General features: G+C 37.2%; 1 protein-coding gene across 1 annotated transcript in view; it reads right to left on the reverse strand.

The window, feature by feature from the left end:
* LOC150090607 (alpha-1-inhibitor 3-like) overlaps window positions 1-7,564 on the reverse strand; it is a 72,056-nt gene extending 64,492 nt beyond the window's left edge. Inside the window, exons 1-2 of the mRNA XM_090371723.1 lie at window positions 7,468-7,564; window positions 2,263-2,378 (exon numbers count right to left, since the gene is read on the reverse strand). Of these exons, the coding sequence (XP_090227849.1) occupies window positions 2,263-2,330 (68 nt within the window). The 5' untranslated portion in view covers window positions 2,331-2,378; window positions 7,468-7,564. The remainder of the gene's footprint in view (window positions 1-2,262; window positions 2,379-7,467) is intronic.
* Between the last annotated feature and the right edge of the window lie 9,525 nt (window positions 7,565-17,089).

Here is a 17,089-nt window from a genome sequence, read left to right on the forward strand (position 1 = left end):
AAAGAACGTAATATCTGCATCCTTTCTGTACATTTACCAATTAAAACTACTTCTATTAATAATCAATTACACTAGCCAAAAAAATATATTTTTTTTCATAACTCCTCGATGAAAATATGCGACTCTGGAGGAAATAAAAGCCCTGGTTCCGAAAATCACCACAAAAAGTCTCTATCGCGTCTACATCAAAAGATGTACCAATGTTTAATGTTTAAATAAAGGGATGCATACATATAATTCAAGTTTGTAATTCAAGGGTAAAAAAATATTATACGTTCTCTATAACTCATTTAACTTAGGAAAAATACCATAAATCATTATGAAATAGTTATATTTCAATAATGTTTAATCAGCATACCTATAATTGTGTTTAAAAATGTTTGTTACTAAGGGGATTTTCTCTTGTATTCCTGCTTAATATCTCTTTCTCTCTCACAGGGAACCAGCAGTAATCCTCCATCGTTACAGGATCCCAGCGACCATGGGATCCTGCATTTTGGTAAAAAGTACCTCCCTCTATATTTAATAACAGGGACGTGATGCGAAACTATCACGGTGATTTCTGAAATCTACTCATAAAAATTGGTTAAAAACAGCATTTAAGTTGTTGCAGGCAAAAATCGTGTTGGCTAATCCAAAATAGGTCCTTTTGTAATAGTTAGCGTACAGATATTTTGAATGAATGAAAATTATCTTCCTCCTCTTCTGATTACTGCAAGGAACCACAGTGACAGTACCTACTGCACTGTCTTAAAGTTCAGAATGCAGCACTGCATGAATTTTTGATTGTCCACCAAAATGTTTCAATTTAAGAGTTGCCACCTCACCAAGTTTAATCCGAAGACTTTGGGTTTACGGATTCCATTTCAGGCTCTGGAGTTTGTGGTAATTTCTCCGGATCGTAGGACGATAAAAAAGAAATTAATTTTTCCATTTTATTCCGAGGCGAAAGTGATGGTCGCTTCTTGACGAGGTTTTAGGAGCATCGGCGACTAAGTCCATAATTGCTCCGTGTATATTGTCTGTAAATTGTGTGTGTTATTCTGAGGTTGATTTTCTGTTTGCTGGATGAAAAGCCCGAATTTCCTGGAGTAAAAACCATGCTGCCCTCACCTGAGACCGACTAACTCAGCCGCATTGTGAAACACGCCCATTAAAATTCCTCCCACGCAGGAACTACCCTTTTTGTTAATTAGATTATTGCTAGGAGATTACTGAGAATATTAATTCAAAACAAAAAAAATTTCCTTCAGTTAGCGTGTGCCCATTGTATTCCTGATCTTGCCTAACCTCGACAGCTCATCCTCCTCATATTTTCATGTTTGCAGAAGGCGTTAAATTAGATTCTTGTCTCAATAGTACTCCTGACCAGATTCCTATTCAATAGTCACTTAACAGATTGACTTGTGGCATTCAGTTCTGTTCATTGCGGGACTGCTGTCTTCTGTCAGTGATCTCACGATCATGCCAAATAAAAATTTCACTTTTATCTCTTCACTATAACCGAACTTTCGTCAAATTCGAAAGTAATCGTAACATTTGGTTCTTAGGAATTTGGAGTTTTCTTGGCCATACTGAAAATTTTATTATACCAACGAAATGCGGTAGATCGGTTGATTCATTGAGCTCACCGAATTCCACCGGAGATTCATCACAGGATTCCATATGATAATACCAATCAATAATTTAAGTGACCAGAGCAGCAAATGGACTTTTTGTGTTTCAAATGACAAAGGTATCCGGTCACACTGTACGCCTTGTAATCACTTGGTTTGAAGACTCGAACATACTACAGCTTACACGTGCTCAATTTATAGATTCAGTTGAAACCAACTGGAGAAATAGTTTTATAATTTTTTGTATCATTAGAAATGAAGTTTTGCGGATGGAGTGCGTGATTCTCTGGGGCCCTCTTTCATTGTTTGGCCCCGGTTTGTTTTATTTTTTTGACATAACCATGACTGATGAGATCTATCTAGGTATCCTGAGTTATTTACGTTGTGGAAGCGTTGGAGAAGATCCATATTTGTATCAAGGCCAAAGGTTTCAGCGCCGTTATTAGTGTTCCTGTACATAAAGATTGTTTTTAGATATACAGTTCCCGGTATTAACGGTGGGCCAATATACGTATTTCTCGTAGATTAAGCCTTTAACTCTTAACCCATTCGACTTCAGCTATCTACGTTTCACTGGTGATTATGAAAGTTATGAAAGAGGAAGAAATAGTGATGGACAAGACGTATTAATAGTGAAATAGCTTACCTTTTCCCATTAGAAACTTGAGCGAATGCAAGCCACGTCACGAAGGTCAGTAAGATGAAACCGGACATCTTTTCACCTGAACACTGGATGGAGGTGCTTTACTTTCCTCGATGACACTATGAAATAACAAAGCAAAGGTTAATACAAGTAGATATAAGAAGGTGTATGCCATTCTCAACATGGCAACGTACTTTATATTATCGGGGTTATTTGGAACTTTGGGACAGAGGATCTTTCGATTTTTTCGAAATACAATCTATGCAAAGTGTAAAAAAAGTAAGCAGTAAAACATAATTTGAGAAAATTACAATAAATTACATTTATGCTTTGCGCATTATGTACACACTTAGCTTTAAAATAATTTATAGGTTGGATTTCAGCCTATCTAGTTGCCATCCGAAGAGCGTTCAACTCAGAACCAACCATTTCTTTCTAAAGCGAATAATCACCAGAATAATTATCTTCATTTTCGCTCTGTCCAATTCCGAATAGTATTTAATCTTGAAAATACTTGATCATTTGTCAAAATGTGAAAATATGGACGGTTGGATCTCATTGATTTATCATATAAATGGACTAATAGTCCATTTATATGATAAATAGTTCTACGTTCAACGTATCATACTGAGGTAAATTTCTCTCATTCTTTTACAAATAAACTCATCCATATATTGATATAAACTTAGAACGTATTGAGCTTTATAGCTCTGTTATACGAGGGGTTATCAAAAAGTTCGTACCCTGACCTAGATAAAACATCAGTAGGAAGATGCCGTTTTTAATATAAGTTGTCTACATATTCAATAACTAACATGTGGAATTTCATTCCTGTAGGTGATCGTACACCAGAGATAGAGCCCGGAATCTCAGCAAGGACACTATGGTTGACAAAGTGGAGTATCGAGCAGCGATCAAGTTCCTGCATTTGCAGGACAACGGAGCTCAGGAAATTGACGAAGATGAAAGCTGTGTATGGACAGAATTGTCCAACCTATGGCACCGTAAAAAAGTGGAAATGGGAGTTTCACTGCGGTCGTAGAAGTGTCTTTGACGCGCAAAGAGTGCGAAAGCCATCAATATCCACAGACAGTGAGAAGTTGCAAAGGTTGAGCAGCTGGTGCTGAGTAACAATTCATTTCATCACAAATGCAGTGGGAATTAGTTATGGGTCTGCCCACAGCATTTTACATGACCAAACTATTATTTTAGGCCACCCGAATAATTAAATTCATCTGCCATGCTGTGTCTCTTATGTCTGTATATTGCGAGTGGTCTATAGTCGATTTGCCTGTTTTGCTGAACGAAAAGTCCTCATTTTTGGGGGAGAAAACCTTGCTATTTACACCTGAGACCGAGTAACTCAGCCACGGAGTGAAAAAAATCCCATTAAAGTTCCTCGCGTCATCGACGGGATTCGACTCGGGCCTTTTCTACCCCGGTGTGGCGAGAATGGTGACAATACCGCTGTGCTACACATTTTACACGACCATTTGCACATGTCTAAGGTCTCCGCACGATGGGTTCCAAGATTTGTGTTTAGATTTGTGTAATGCGGATGTTGAGAACTTTTTTGATCGGTTTGTGACAAATGACGATTCTGGGTATACCAGTACGATGCTGAGATTAATGACACGTCAAAGCAGCGGAAGCCCACCTCCTCCCCACCTTCCAAAAAAGGCAAAGACCACTTCATCTGCGAAGAAGGTGATGCTGTCCGTGTTTTCGGGCAGAAAAGGGGTTTTCCTGACAGATTACCTACCTCGTGGTTCCACACTTACCGGAGAATACTACAGAAATCTTTTAAAAATGTTACTCGATGCTTTAAAGGTGAAAAGGTGTGGAATATTAACCAAACGTGTCTGTTTTCTGTCAGACAATACACGGGCTCACCACCAACTTTGTTGCCCGGTGCGGCTTCGAAGTACTGCAGCACCCAACCTATTCTCCTGACCTAGCACAGTCAGACTTCTTCTTGTTTCGGGAAATGAAGAAACCATTGCGGGGACGCCCTTTGATTCGTCTCACGAAGTCATCAATGAAGTGGAATCGTGGTTTCGGGCAAAAAATGCGGACTTCTGTGATCAAGACATTAAAAAACTGATCCATAGATGGGAGAAATATGTTACTACACATGGAGAGTACATAGAAAAGGATTGAAGTTCCTGTGAAGTTTCACCTTTCTAGGGCTATTATTTCTAGGTAAGGGTTAATGTTTTGATATCCCCTCGTATACTGTCCTAATTTGATTTCATAAGTATTATGGTAAATTTAATTCGAATAATTGAGAAGAAACCAATTTGACTTACCCGATATTATCCAAATGCTGTAATAAAACTGATCCAAAGTCTTCAATGGACTGCCTTAAACTTAAATACACTCTGATTGCTGATCATGTAAGAATTTCCTTCACTTTCTTCGTAGTTTAAATAGAGGCCAAATTTATACAGTCCGTTATACTAAGAAACGAAATTTCCTCTAATCGATGAAACAAGGCTAATTCTGCAAACCCTCTCAGTTTCACTGGAAATGGGTGACACGGGTTCGCTTCGTAACACTTTGCGGTTATTACGAAACTGTTTGATATACACGAGACGACCTTTCTCTCTCATCAGCTTTATTTTAAACAGTTTTTATACGTGCGAAGGATAGATTGCTCTTCAGTAATGTTGTACGGTTAGTAGATTCCGCGTCTGATAAATGGCTCTTACACGAGATTTATTCCTTAATCACTTGGTTAGTTTAATAAAAGCACTTTGAAATCAGGTCAAAGTCATCCTCTACATATTAGTCATCATGTTTTTACTGAAAAACGTGTGTAGAGAAAATTGTGCTGGAAGATGCTAAATGATTTCACTTGATATTTGTGTAGTATTTATAAAGCCCAAATGGGCATCCATCCATCAACCGTTGTGTCATGGTCTAGAGATCAATACACAATCTTATTAGAAAACGTAAAATTAATGAGATTCAGGTTATTGATTATCTAGTTTTAGAGCACATTATCTAATTAATCTCTATGCACTGCATTGTACAAGTCAGTGAGTTGGAGACGAATTCCGTTTGACACCATCGCAATACATGATGGAAATGGTATATAACAGCATGAGGCATGTTACAGACATTCTTCCAAGTGTGACAGCAGCAAGCTAATACGTGGGCGTGAATTAATACAACTAATAATTAGCTCCAGATTTGGAATGAAGTTGGCCGATTTTGATTAAATCCAGTTGTCCTCTGAAAATCCTCTGATTGCATGTTGATGACGGTGGGTCTAGTAGTAACGCTGCATATAGACCCAAATACAACGTCAGAAATACTGCACTTATTTTAATGGAAGTGGCCATCCTACTATAAACCTCTTAAGCATTCGGTGCAAACTTATTCCATAATAAATCCAGAGGTCGAGGCATTTACATTACACGCAGAAATGGCCGACCCTCTGTGTTACAAGGCTGTGTTACAAGTGGCTGCCAACTTTGATCACCTGGTGTGACACCACCACTCTTCTTTCTGGAAGTTTTAAGTGGAGAAAACCTTGTTTCATCTCCAAAGAAACGGTCCATCTACCCCCCATAATCTCCTCTGCTATGCATTATGGATCATGTCTTTTCAGATAGCGATAAGCATAACGAGTTCCAATATGCCTTACGTTTCGAGGGTACAGCTGTAAAATAGTTTCGCAGGTTGCCCGCTAGATAATTCACTGGACCGAACATACTGTCTGCGCGGATAGCACAGTGGTATCCACACCGACCTCCCCACAACGGTGGAAAAAGCCCGGTTCGAAACCCGTCAATGACGCGAGGAATGTTTATGATTTTTTTCACTTTGTGGGTGAGTTAGACGATGTCAGGCGTACAGAGCAAGGTTCCCCCCCCCCAAGAAACTCGGGTTTTTCTACCAGTAAAACAGGAAAATCGACCAGAGACGATAAGTAATTTGTAGACACAATACACGTGGGGAGTTGAAATTATTTCCGGGTGATCCTAATATAATAATTTTTTATTTGTAACACTCTAGGGGACATCCGGATCGGCTTGTATATAACATTACTGCTTCTAATCTGGTAGTCTATGACTGGGGATAGCTTGGCTGTAAAGGGCACTGTCGAGGCCACGTTATGTCATTGAGTTGGGTATATTCTTGATGTGAGTACGCCATATCTAAAGGTTTCATTGATTTATGAATTCTTCCCTCTGCTTTATATATTGCATGCCTCCTTAAGAGTCATATTAATAAAAAATATGATCTGCGAAAAGGTGTAATCCTGTTAAATGCTTCCTCATTTAGTTCATAAATATACGTGTTCTCAATTCTAATCTTATTTATGCCCATTTCCGTCAGCAGTCTCTCAAGCCTCTCTTAATTTTATTGAGAGAACCTCAATCATTTGTTATCCCAACTACCACCAATCTCATTTGCCATAATTATTCGCCGAAATATTTCTTTGGCTTTAAATGTGTCACGAGTACTTATACACATGTTCCCTCTAATATTCTTTCTTAAGGACTTCCTAATTTGGAACCTCCTCTTTTTAAAATATGGTTATCGCATTCTGCCAAATTCATCTCTTACCTACAAATCATTCATAATATTTTGACTTGCTTTCTCTGAAACTTCCGAACAATGCCATACCTCTTATGGTACAATATTGCCCCATAGTATATTCATCAGTTTGATGTCCATATAAGTGCTGAAAAGAAATCGTTGAACAAAGCAGATGCTGGAGATATAATCCAGCAACCATTTCCAGATTTGGAGAAGTACATTTTTAATTATCTTTTAATGATATCGGATAAAAGTATAGATCTGAATATAAGTACACGATCCCACTTTCATTTAAACAAAGAAATCGTCCAAATCTTTTCATACGTTTCCTTAAGGTTTCATGGTTTTTCATGTAATACTTAAATATAAAGAATTCAATAAACCTAATCACTAATGTTAATACCATAAATTATTCTTCTACTGAGATGTAACTAAACTACAATTAAATTGGTACTTCTAGGACTCTACTATCACGAACCCTTTATGGCATCTTTCTGTTAGATCAGTATGCTTTCTTTTATGTTATAGAATATGATTTCGTACCATTTAAGGTAAAATTTATTAATTTCCAATTAAGACTTAACCGTATTCGTATTAATTTCCGATTAAGAAAGTTCATAGTTCAAAAATTTTTAAATTTTTCATCAACTGACTTACCCAATAAAACCCGAACTCAATGGGTAGCTCCCAAATCTGAAACAGCTTCGATATCCTGAATGTATCTGTATTAAACTGAAATGAACTGAGCTTTTCGGTGAGTTAATTAATACGGATAAGATTCCAATTTCCTTTATTTTTTTTGGAGGCACACAATCTCAATGTTACATAAAACCCACGAAAATTTCCTTGGTAATGAAACAATTTATTGCTCTTCGAAACAGGATTTCCGTTAATTGATAAAAAGCAGGATATTTCACTAACCATATCAGTATTTGAACAGACCGTGCCTCTACCTTACACTGACCAGATTTGTTTTAATGCACTGCTTGTATTAAAATAATTTAAGAATTTATTAAAATAATTCTTAAATAACACCTCTTTCTAACTACATGATTGGGGTATAAGCAGCCTCTCTGAAATCCCTGCCAATTAATAATCTACATATTACTGTCATATTTTACTGAAAATGCATGGGTTGGGAAAACTCTGCTGGAAATATCCTCGGTACTCCAAGAACGACACCGCACGAATTTAAAACGAACTACACACGCCAAAATAGAAGGTCCAGTGTGCAACAAATGATTCGAACATTCGGATCTGAATGGCAACTGTCCACCGTGCGAAAATTAAATCTGAATGGTTCGAGAACCATTCAGATTGCATCTGAATGATTCAATTTTCCGATGTCTATTCTGGAGGTCTAATTCTCCAGGTCTGCACTGCTAGAGAACTTCACGTTGGCTGTACAACTTCAAATCTCTTTCGTTTTGTACCACCTTCAGGGTGGTACCACACAAATGGTTTAATCCTGTGAGATTACTGCTACCCATATGAAGTACCTTGATTTTACAGTGTTAGTATTCAATTTGTGCTTACCAGTCCATCTTGTTGCAGTAATACACATGGACTCCTGTCATTAACCATCCAACCAACCTTTGTATTATCTGCAAACTTATACAAGAAGCCTGATTTGCCCTCATCAATATCGTTAATAAATACAGAAAACAATAAGGAACCCAGCACTGAACCCTCAAGAAATCCAACTAATCGCATTAGTCCAAGAAGAGCATTGTCCATTTGTAACCATCCTATATCTGCTGCCACTTTACCACCCCGTTATCCATGGCAGCAAATAACTGAATTCCTGTCAAGGTATAGCACATTACTTCTTTAACCAGAGACTCCATTACTTTCCCATGAATTTGGGAGAAGTTTGCCTTTCAATTCATTGGGACCTCCTCTGAATCCAAGGATGCTCTCATAATCATAGCTAAAGGTAAGCTTCACTCCCTTAATCCTTCTCTGAATATAAGTGGATACATTCTACCAGCCTCAAGTGAGTTTACTTTTAGCTTGGACTATTTTTCTCCACCTTCCCTCTTAATTATCGCAAATTCGTTTCGCACCCAGGTAACAAGCTGGTCAACAAGGTGTGACTAAAAAGAAACTAGAAATATTTTTTAAATCATTTATTATTTGAAATACAACAAGTTTGATATTTATCCACTTCAAAGTACTCTCCAGCTGCATCTATGCAGCTCTCCATTCGCGATTTCCAGGATCTAAAACAGCAGCGAAAGTCATCGGAAGATACGGCCTTTAATTGCTGCATTGGGTTCTTCCGAATGTCGGCTAGTTCTCAAATCGTTTTCCTTCGAAATGGATTTTAATTTTAGAAACGGAAAAGGTCTCACGGTGTCAGATCTAGTGAATAAGGCGCGTGTTCAAATGTTGTGATCTTGTTTTTCGTTAAAAACTCTCTCATTGAGAACCATGTGGACGCACTCCATTCTCATGGCCAATGGCTTCCTCAAAATTGTTCTTACTGTTTCTTTGTTAATGTGTAAGTGTTCTGCAACAGTCGATACGATGGTCTTGGTGCACATCTCTCGAATTTTTTCAACATTCTCTTCGGCGGTTGAAGTTAGTAGCCATTCTGTCTTTTTGTCGTCTTGGGCATCTTCCCGTCCCTCTCTGAACAGTTCGTGCCATTCGTGCACATGTCTATGACTCATGATTCCATCAAGTACACTTTCCGTAACATCCCCAACGTTTCTGCACCATTTTTACCGAGATTCACTAAAAATATAAACTATATTTCCCCAAGAAAAAAATTCCATAAAAGACTTTTTTGATTAATGTTAGACATATCTCATATTGTTATTTATTGACTATAAAATGCAGCCAAGGAAATCATATTGATTTCCTTGGTTTTAAACGACATTCAACATGTACTTTCCAAGCTCTTGACCTTTGACCAACCGCTTGACCTTTTTTGTATCAACCACTGAAACATTTTAAGATTATTATCAGGCAGCTTCTGTAAAGTGCTTTAACACATATACACACCAAAGAGCTGCTCTCTGAAACACATACATTTTGAGAAATAGGAAAATGCTCGTTGGTATATACTGGTAGAGAATTTTCTAGAAGGCTCTCAATGTTTTTCGAGAACTCCTTCGAAGTTTCTAGAAAGTTCCAGGAAAATCATGACCTTTCTTCCACACGTAACAGTAATCTAGAACTTATCGGTACATTCTCGAATGTTGTAGAAAACTCCCGAATGCTCTAAATATTTCCCAGATAATGTGGAAAAACATTAAATAAACAATAAATAAAACAGATGTAAAAGAAATAGACAAAATAGACAACAAATAAGAATATATTCTCTGATGTTTGTTCTTTCTGCACATGTTATTGTCATGTCCCGAATATCACCATAATGTCTGCCTTTCATTACTCAATCAATACTTCAAATCTATCAAATTTATTTACTCTGCTTTAAGCGTCACTATAGAAACACTGGAAGAATCAATTTTTCCTCTCCTTCCACCCGTTGTTAATCTATTAATAACTGTTTCCACCTTCACCCGAACTACAATTCGATTGGTTTAATTTGGATGTTTCGATAATTACCAAGGAGATATACGAAATGCAGTTGGGGAAGAAAAAATTCTAATGTTCTTTCGGTCCATTAATATGACAATTTCGTGTGTTCCCAGCAAATGATGAGTTTTAAAATGTTATACTAGGATTCTGAAGCAGTTCGATTCGGGACTTTCATTCATTATTCACAAGTAATTTTTTCGATTTAACATGAAAAGAAAGAGATGTGCGCGTGTGGAGGGACACGAGGTTGGCTAGTTGTTTAAATACATTTTAACTTCCAAGCAGCAACTCAATCGATTTCATGATATATTTCATGATATATTTCGATGCCTTTCTTTAGGGGTAGCCTTTACCTGTACACGAAAATGTTCGATAAATCATCGAGGGAACATTGTGCATATTTTTGGTTACCAATCTGTGCTCTCAGAGAACTTCATGTCCGATCGTATTGCTGCCCTTTCTTCCTCAAACAGTTTTTAATTCAACCCCAGCAAGTGTATAAATTATTTTGGGGTTGCTAATGCCAAATGTAAAACCTTGCATTTTGCATAAAAGCATGGTGACATTTTTCCGAACATGAAGGAGCAACGCTTGTAGTTGAACAATAATAACTCTTCAAATCTTCACATTTGCAAGTTTTGACATTACGCTCCATATCCCATTTATAAAAATCAAAAACAACAGAAATCCCACAACCGATCCTTGGGGAACTCCACTTCTAACGTGAGACCAATCTGAAGAGTAACCATTAATCACAACTCTCTGCCTCCTGCCCTACAGTCGCATTGAAATTCATCTTACAATCTTGTCCTTGAGCTCACAACGTGAGCTCAAGGAAAAGACTGTAAGATGCTTAAGGACAATTATATACAGTAATCCCTTTCAACATATCAAAATATTTTATGAAAATGAACAATGTTGAAATTATATTCTTCAACTAGTCACAAGCAATCGTAACAAAGTAGCTAACCTCATCATTTAAAGACGAAATTTCCTTAACAAAAACTCGCTGTATGTTTTTCAGAATTCCATTTCGTTTCTCTTAAATTTGAAGATTTGGTTTGAAAGAAAAGTCCTTGGTTTGCACTTTTAATCATTGCCTCGAAGATTTTTCCTACCACATAAGTCAGACTAGCTTAGAGTTTAGGGTCTAATGTTTTCTAATTAATACTGAGTTGTAATTTAAATATATATTTCATACAGCTCAGACTTTATCCCCTTTCATCGGTATAAAGGGTCCTTCCTCTGTACAGTTTGTTACAAAGCAGCTGTTCAACTCAACATCAGCTGTGTTTTCTAACACTTTTTACACCCATTAGTCAGTGTCCATCATCATCTTCTGCTTTGTATTCGCATAGATGAAAAACTACTTGTCCTGTCCTTCGCTCTCTTATTCAACTATTTTTCATAATCGTCCTTCGTGAGCCTCTTCTGTTCTGCTATGCCATCGTGGATAGCACAGTTGGTAGGAGTGCTGTCCTCCACATACAGGGTGGAAAAGACCCAAGTTCGAATCCCGTCGGTGATAGGAGGAATTTTTATGGGTCTTTTTCACAACGTGGTTGGGTTAGACGGTCTCAGGTAGGACAGAATGGCTTCTTTGTTCAGAACATAGAAAATCGAAGTCAGAACACACGCAATTTACAGACAATATACACGGGGAAATATGGTCTTAGTCGCTGATGCTCCTAAAACCCTATTACAACAATAAAACCTTTTTTGCTGCTATTGATCTGCTAGAAAATTCAACATTCTTTTCTGCCGTCCAATATTTTTTGTGTTCCGTGCTTTAGTCCATATACTTTTATATCTCTCATATCTTTTTTCACTCATAGTTTGATTTTAATGTCATGTTTTAGTATTCGGTACTGCAGTATTTCCCATGAATTAATGAGTGAGAAGATGGGGATGCCTCATACAAGTTTTCTCCAGGTAAATATTGATTGGTACCTTCCCATAAAGTATAAGTACTCTCATATGAAAGGTCGATTTCAAGCTTGCCTACAAACAGTGACGGAATAACAGACTAGGTGGCATGAAGTCTAAATCGCCTACAAGACTACCTCCCTCAAGGCACGCTTTAATCCTTTAATCCCTAGAACTGCTGTCATTTTAGCGAATGTAAGTGATCAGAATAAACTCGTTCTTAAGCTGCCAATTTTTCATATCTTAAAATGATTAATATAAATATAAAATGCTTAACATAAAATGCTAAAATAATTTATAATACTTTTATAAATTATTAAAAGATTAAAAAGTGTCTTAGTGTCCGTCAGACAACTAACACTAAGGCACTTTTTAATCCTTTATCGCTAGAACTGCTGTCATTTTAGTGAAAGTAAGTCATCTGCTTCTTAAGTTGCCAACTTTTCAATACCGAGATCGAAAATGAATAAGGAAACAGAATTTACGTGCATTTCCTGTCATAATTCTTTCAGTGAATCCTGTCTAACACTTGAGATGAACAGGATCGGGAAACAACCGATGAAAACAGGAATTTCCATCTTATCGGAAAATGTGCGATCAGGAAAACTTATTGGCAGAGAAGAAACCTACTGTGCCTTCAAGTCAACTACAGTCAAGAACAAAACGGCAAGTGTATGCCATTGAGTGGCAAAGGATTTGGCACAACAGATCAAAAAGACCCAATCGATTGTGTGCATGAAACTGACTACCATCCAGTACGAATCGGAAAGAATATGTGAGTGCCAAACTCAACTTGATCCCACACAAGATTCTTTCATAATCGAAATTTCCACGATCAGTAAAAATATGATAAAGAACGGATTGCAGAAATCGCTAAGATTCCAGTGCTGTATCAATGGACTTTCTCAGAGAGGTTCACCCACATACAAACTTGCATCTCCGAATTCGGAGAAGCAATAGCTTTCGCGTTCAGAATGCAGTCATTCATTGCAGCCTGAACGAGGTGCAGACCCAACGACAACACGACCAAAAGTAGTTCATCTGCAAAGCTGGAATACCTTGTAGTGAGCCTGCCTTCATGGAACCCGAGTCTAGGAAAGTTTATCGCCCACATAAACAATTTATAGCCTACAAATGATCGCTAGCATATTTTATCGCCAGGCAATACATACAATTTATATAAATTTATTGGTCATTTTAAATTGAAAATAAGGTGTTTCTATAGGTGTTATTTAAGAATTATGTGCAGCTAAAAATGGAAGTTATATGCTAGGATACATTTCCCAGAAATACATACCATTGCAGGTGCTTTAATTTAATTGCATGTTATTTTCCAAAATTGGAATTAGGCAGGTGCCTACTTATTCCTTTTAACTTAAGTAGCATGTTTTAGGGGAGTGGGGGTAGGGCGTGCCGATTAGGGAGGTACTTATATGTTTATAATCTCTTATAATCACAGCATTTTCTTATTTTGAGTTTATTTTTCATCCTTTATGCCGATGGGACTTTCAAAACTGTTCCCTTACTTTTTTATCGCCTGTATACGATACATGGATTCGAGGACAAAATATCGCGTCCATTAGTTTATGCATTATTGCCTAACAAGTCTGAGGAAACGTATGTATTTCTATTACAGCAGCTGAAAGTACTGGAACCGGCTACGTCCCCGCAATCAATAATTATAGATTTTGAGACTGCGATGATGGCCAGAAGAGTTTTTCCTGACACTTTGCAACGGGATTGTTTTTTTTCACTTTTCACAATGTATTTTTCGTTCCATTCAGAATAATTGATTGAAACAACGTTATGAAACTGACGCTAATTTTGCTTTAAATAAGCGAATTTTGGCAGCAATTGCATTTGTGCCCACTCCAATTGTGATGGTCGTTTTTGAACATTTGTGTGAAAATGGTGTTTTTCCTCCAGAATCGCAAGAAGTTGTTGATTATTTTGAGGATGCATGGATTGGACGCCCAACCAGACAACATCTTCGTCGACCACCAAAGCATTCCCACGAAATGTGGAACGTTCACCAGCTTGTTCTTGAAGGATTACCAAGAACGAATAATTCTGTTGAAGGGTGGCATAGAGGATTTGAGGAACAAGTCGCTGCTTATCATCCCAACATTTGGAAATTTATCGATTGCATTAAAAAAGAACAAAGTATTAACGAAATGCGCGTTGAACAATATTTAAGTGGAAGTGATCCTGGCAACAAAAAAAAAGAAGTATCTCGATTTTGATGAACGAATTAAAAGGCTTGTTAGTGCATACGATGAACGGGGTGATATCTTTGATTATCTAAGAGGTATAGCGCATAATATTTCTTATTAATAAGGTACATACTGTCTTGTAAATATTACAGTTTCTTAGGAATTAATTATCCCAACATGACTGATTCTGAAGATTGCAAAAACATTCATTTTGAATTTATGACATGCCTAATGTTATAATTAGTTTAGTTTAAAATTAACCAATTGTTATATTGTTCAAATAATGGATTTTTTACTATTTTTGTGATACATGTAACTATAAAAAAATACATAATCTACCTATTAAATTACATATTTCCATACATGTGTTTTTTTTTTATTTCCGTACTATTCCCTCATAGTTCATAGAATTCCAAAAATATGCTAATCGTAGCTTAAGGCAGAAACTTAAATTCCTTTCTCCAAAATGATTGGGTTGACTGACAGTCCAGACGCGCTCAGCGAGTAAAGGAACACGTCCGTTGGCTGTCGCTGAGCGCGTGATGTTAATGAGGACTTCATCTATTCAAAAACAAATCGAACAGAAATTCCATTGCTCTCCAAATCAGGAAGATTCACCTGCTAATTCCAGAAACGGGAAGGCAGGAATAGTCCGCAGAATTCACCTTTCAGAAGACCAGGTGGAGAACTACATTCCTCTTTAAGAACAAACCAAGTTTCTGGCAGAATGTCAACAACAGAGGGAAAGAACCTATGAGTTATTTCACCTTTATTTGAGTGAGCCCATCTATGATTCCAAACAGTCATTAAAATCTAAGTTTCGCTTGGCCTCGTTCTTAGGATCATTATCCAAATCCAACTCAAGATCACGAATAATAAAAGGAGTTCCACGCCGAATGTTGAAATTCATTACTCTGTAAATCAGAAAACGATCAATTGGCATTTTCCTTGTGACAATCTGTAGCGCACCAGTGGAGACATTCTACAAATGAGAGAAAAGCCCTACCTCAAAATCCTTCCAAGTAATTCTTGCTATCATGTTAACAAATTTTATATTTGCAGATAGAAAATTGATATGTGTGTCAAATCTTAGACATCTGTCAATGAAGACTTCAAGAGCCGTAGCCGAGTGGTCCAGCGCGTGGGTGCATAAGTACCTATGCCTTGAATTACCAGGGTTCAAGCCCGTTACTGCTAAATGCGGTGCTGTTTCTTATATTCTATCTATCTTGTAAACTCCTCTGACCGTTTGGTCGTCCCGGAGTATAAACAGAAATTTGTTTTAAATTTAATATTCTTAATGGACTTTAAACTTTCGCAACCAATCAACACATGAGGTTCTCTATGAAGAGATAGGTTCCCCTTTAGCAATAATATTTTTGTTTTTGACCTGGATATTGTTAATTTAAGGAAGTTACACCAATCATTCAGATTTTTTATTATTTCATTAGATCGCTGTTCAATTTGTAGCCGTGTAGAGCCTTCAGATAATATTACCAGATCATCCGATTATTCAATCATATGAACATGATTATATTCCTTCCGTATCCAATCCTCTAATAACAATTTCCACATTAGTGGCCCAAAAACAAATCCTTGCGGACATCCAAGAATAGGAGATCTAGTTACTGAATTCCAACTAGACTTAACCATAAAAGATCTTTCCTTAAAATAATCCACTATGATGCTATAAAGCTGATGGGAACATTTTGCGAGGCGAAACACCAATAACGCACTGTCCCAAGAGATATTATCAAACGTTCCTTCAAAATCAACGAAAATGTCAAGAACATATTTCGCATTTTAATCTTTAATTAATTTAACCAAAGATTTTAAAGCATCCTCTGTACACGACCAGGAGTAAAGCCATATTGTTTATTTGAGAATCCCAAATTTTCCTGCGTATATTGAAATATTCGCTGTGAAAGCATGCGTTCATAGACCTTGCCCAAACCCGGAAGAAGTGCAGTTGGACGATAAGAAGAAGGCTCAGTTTTAGGTTTTTTATGTCATTTCAAAATGATCTTAAGAAGGGAATCATTTCAAGGCGAGGGCAAAATTCCATCAAGCAGTCATTTGTTGAAAACAAGAAAAAGGTGCTCAGGAAACAGTTTGAAGAGACGCTTAATAACTTTCCTCTCAATAAGGTCTATACCAGGAAACATGCTATTACGAATTTTGTTAACAGCTGAATTAAGATCTTCCTTTGAAAATGGTTCCTCTTGAATATCGCTAACACAACCGCAATCTAACCGATCAGTACTATCAGAATGCCCCACCTCCTCCACATGATGATGAGATCCATTGACTAGGTGATCAAGTGTAACATTAATACTGCCGAAACAATCTGCAGTTTCAGAGTCTCCACAACGCATAGAATTTATCACATACCCAGATGGCCGTCTTGAATTTTGCAAACACAACGTATAATTGTGAAATATGTGCTAGATGTCCAGTCAGAAGAAAAGCAGCGAAGAGACCTTACCATTTAGTGCACTCAATTGGTTGCATGCAGACCGACTGCCTTCAGCTAAAAAATAGTCGATGAATATTTTATTATAAATGCTTTTAATGCTGTGTTTCTAAGTTGA

The sequence above is a fragment of the Mastigoproctus giganteus genome, chromosome 1 (genome assembly GCF_048544385.1).
Source record: "Mastigoproctus giganteus isolate SK-2022 chromosome 1, ASM4854438v1, whole genome shotgun sequence".
In the NCBI taxonomy this organism is placed as follows: Eukaryota; Metazoa; Arthropoda; class Arachnida; order Uropygi; family Thelyphonidae; genus Mastigoproctus; species Mastigoproctus giganteus.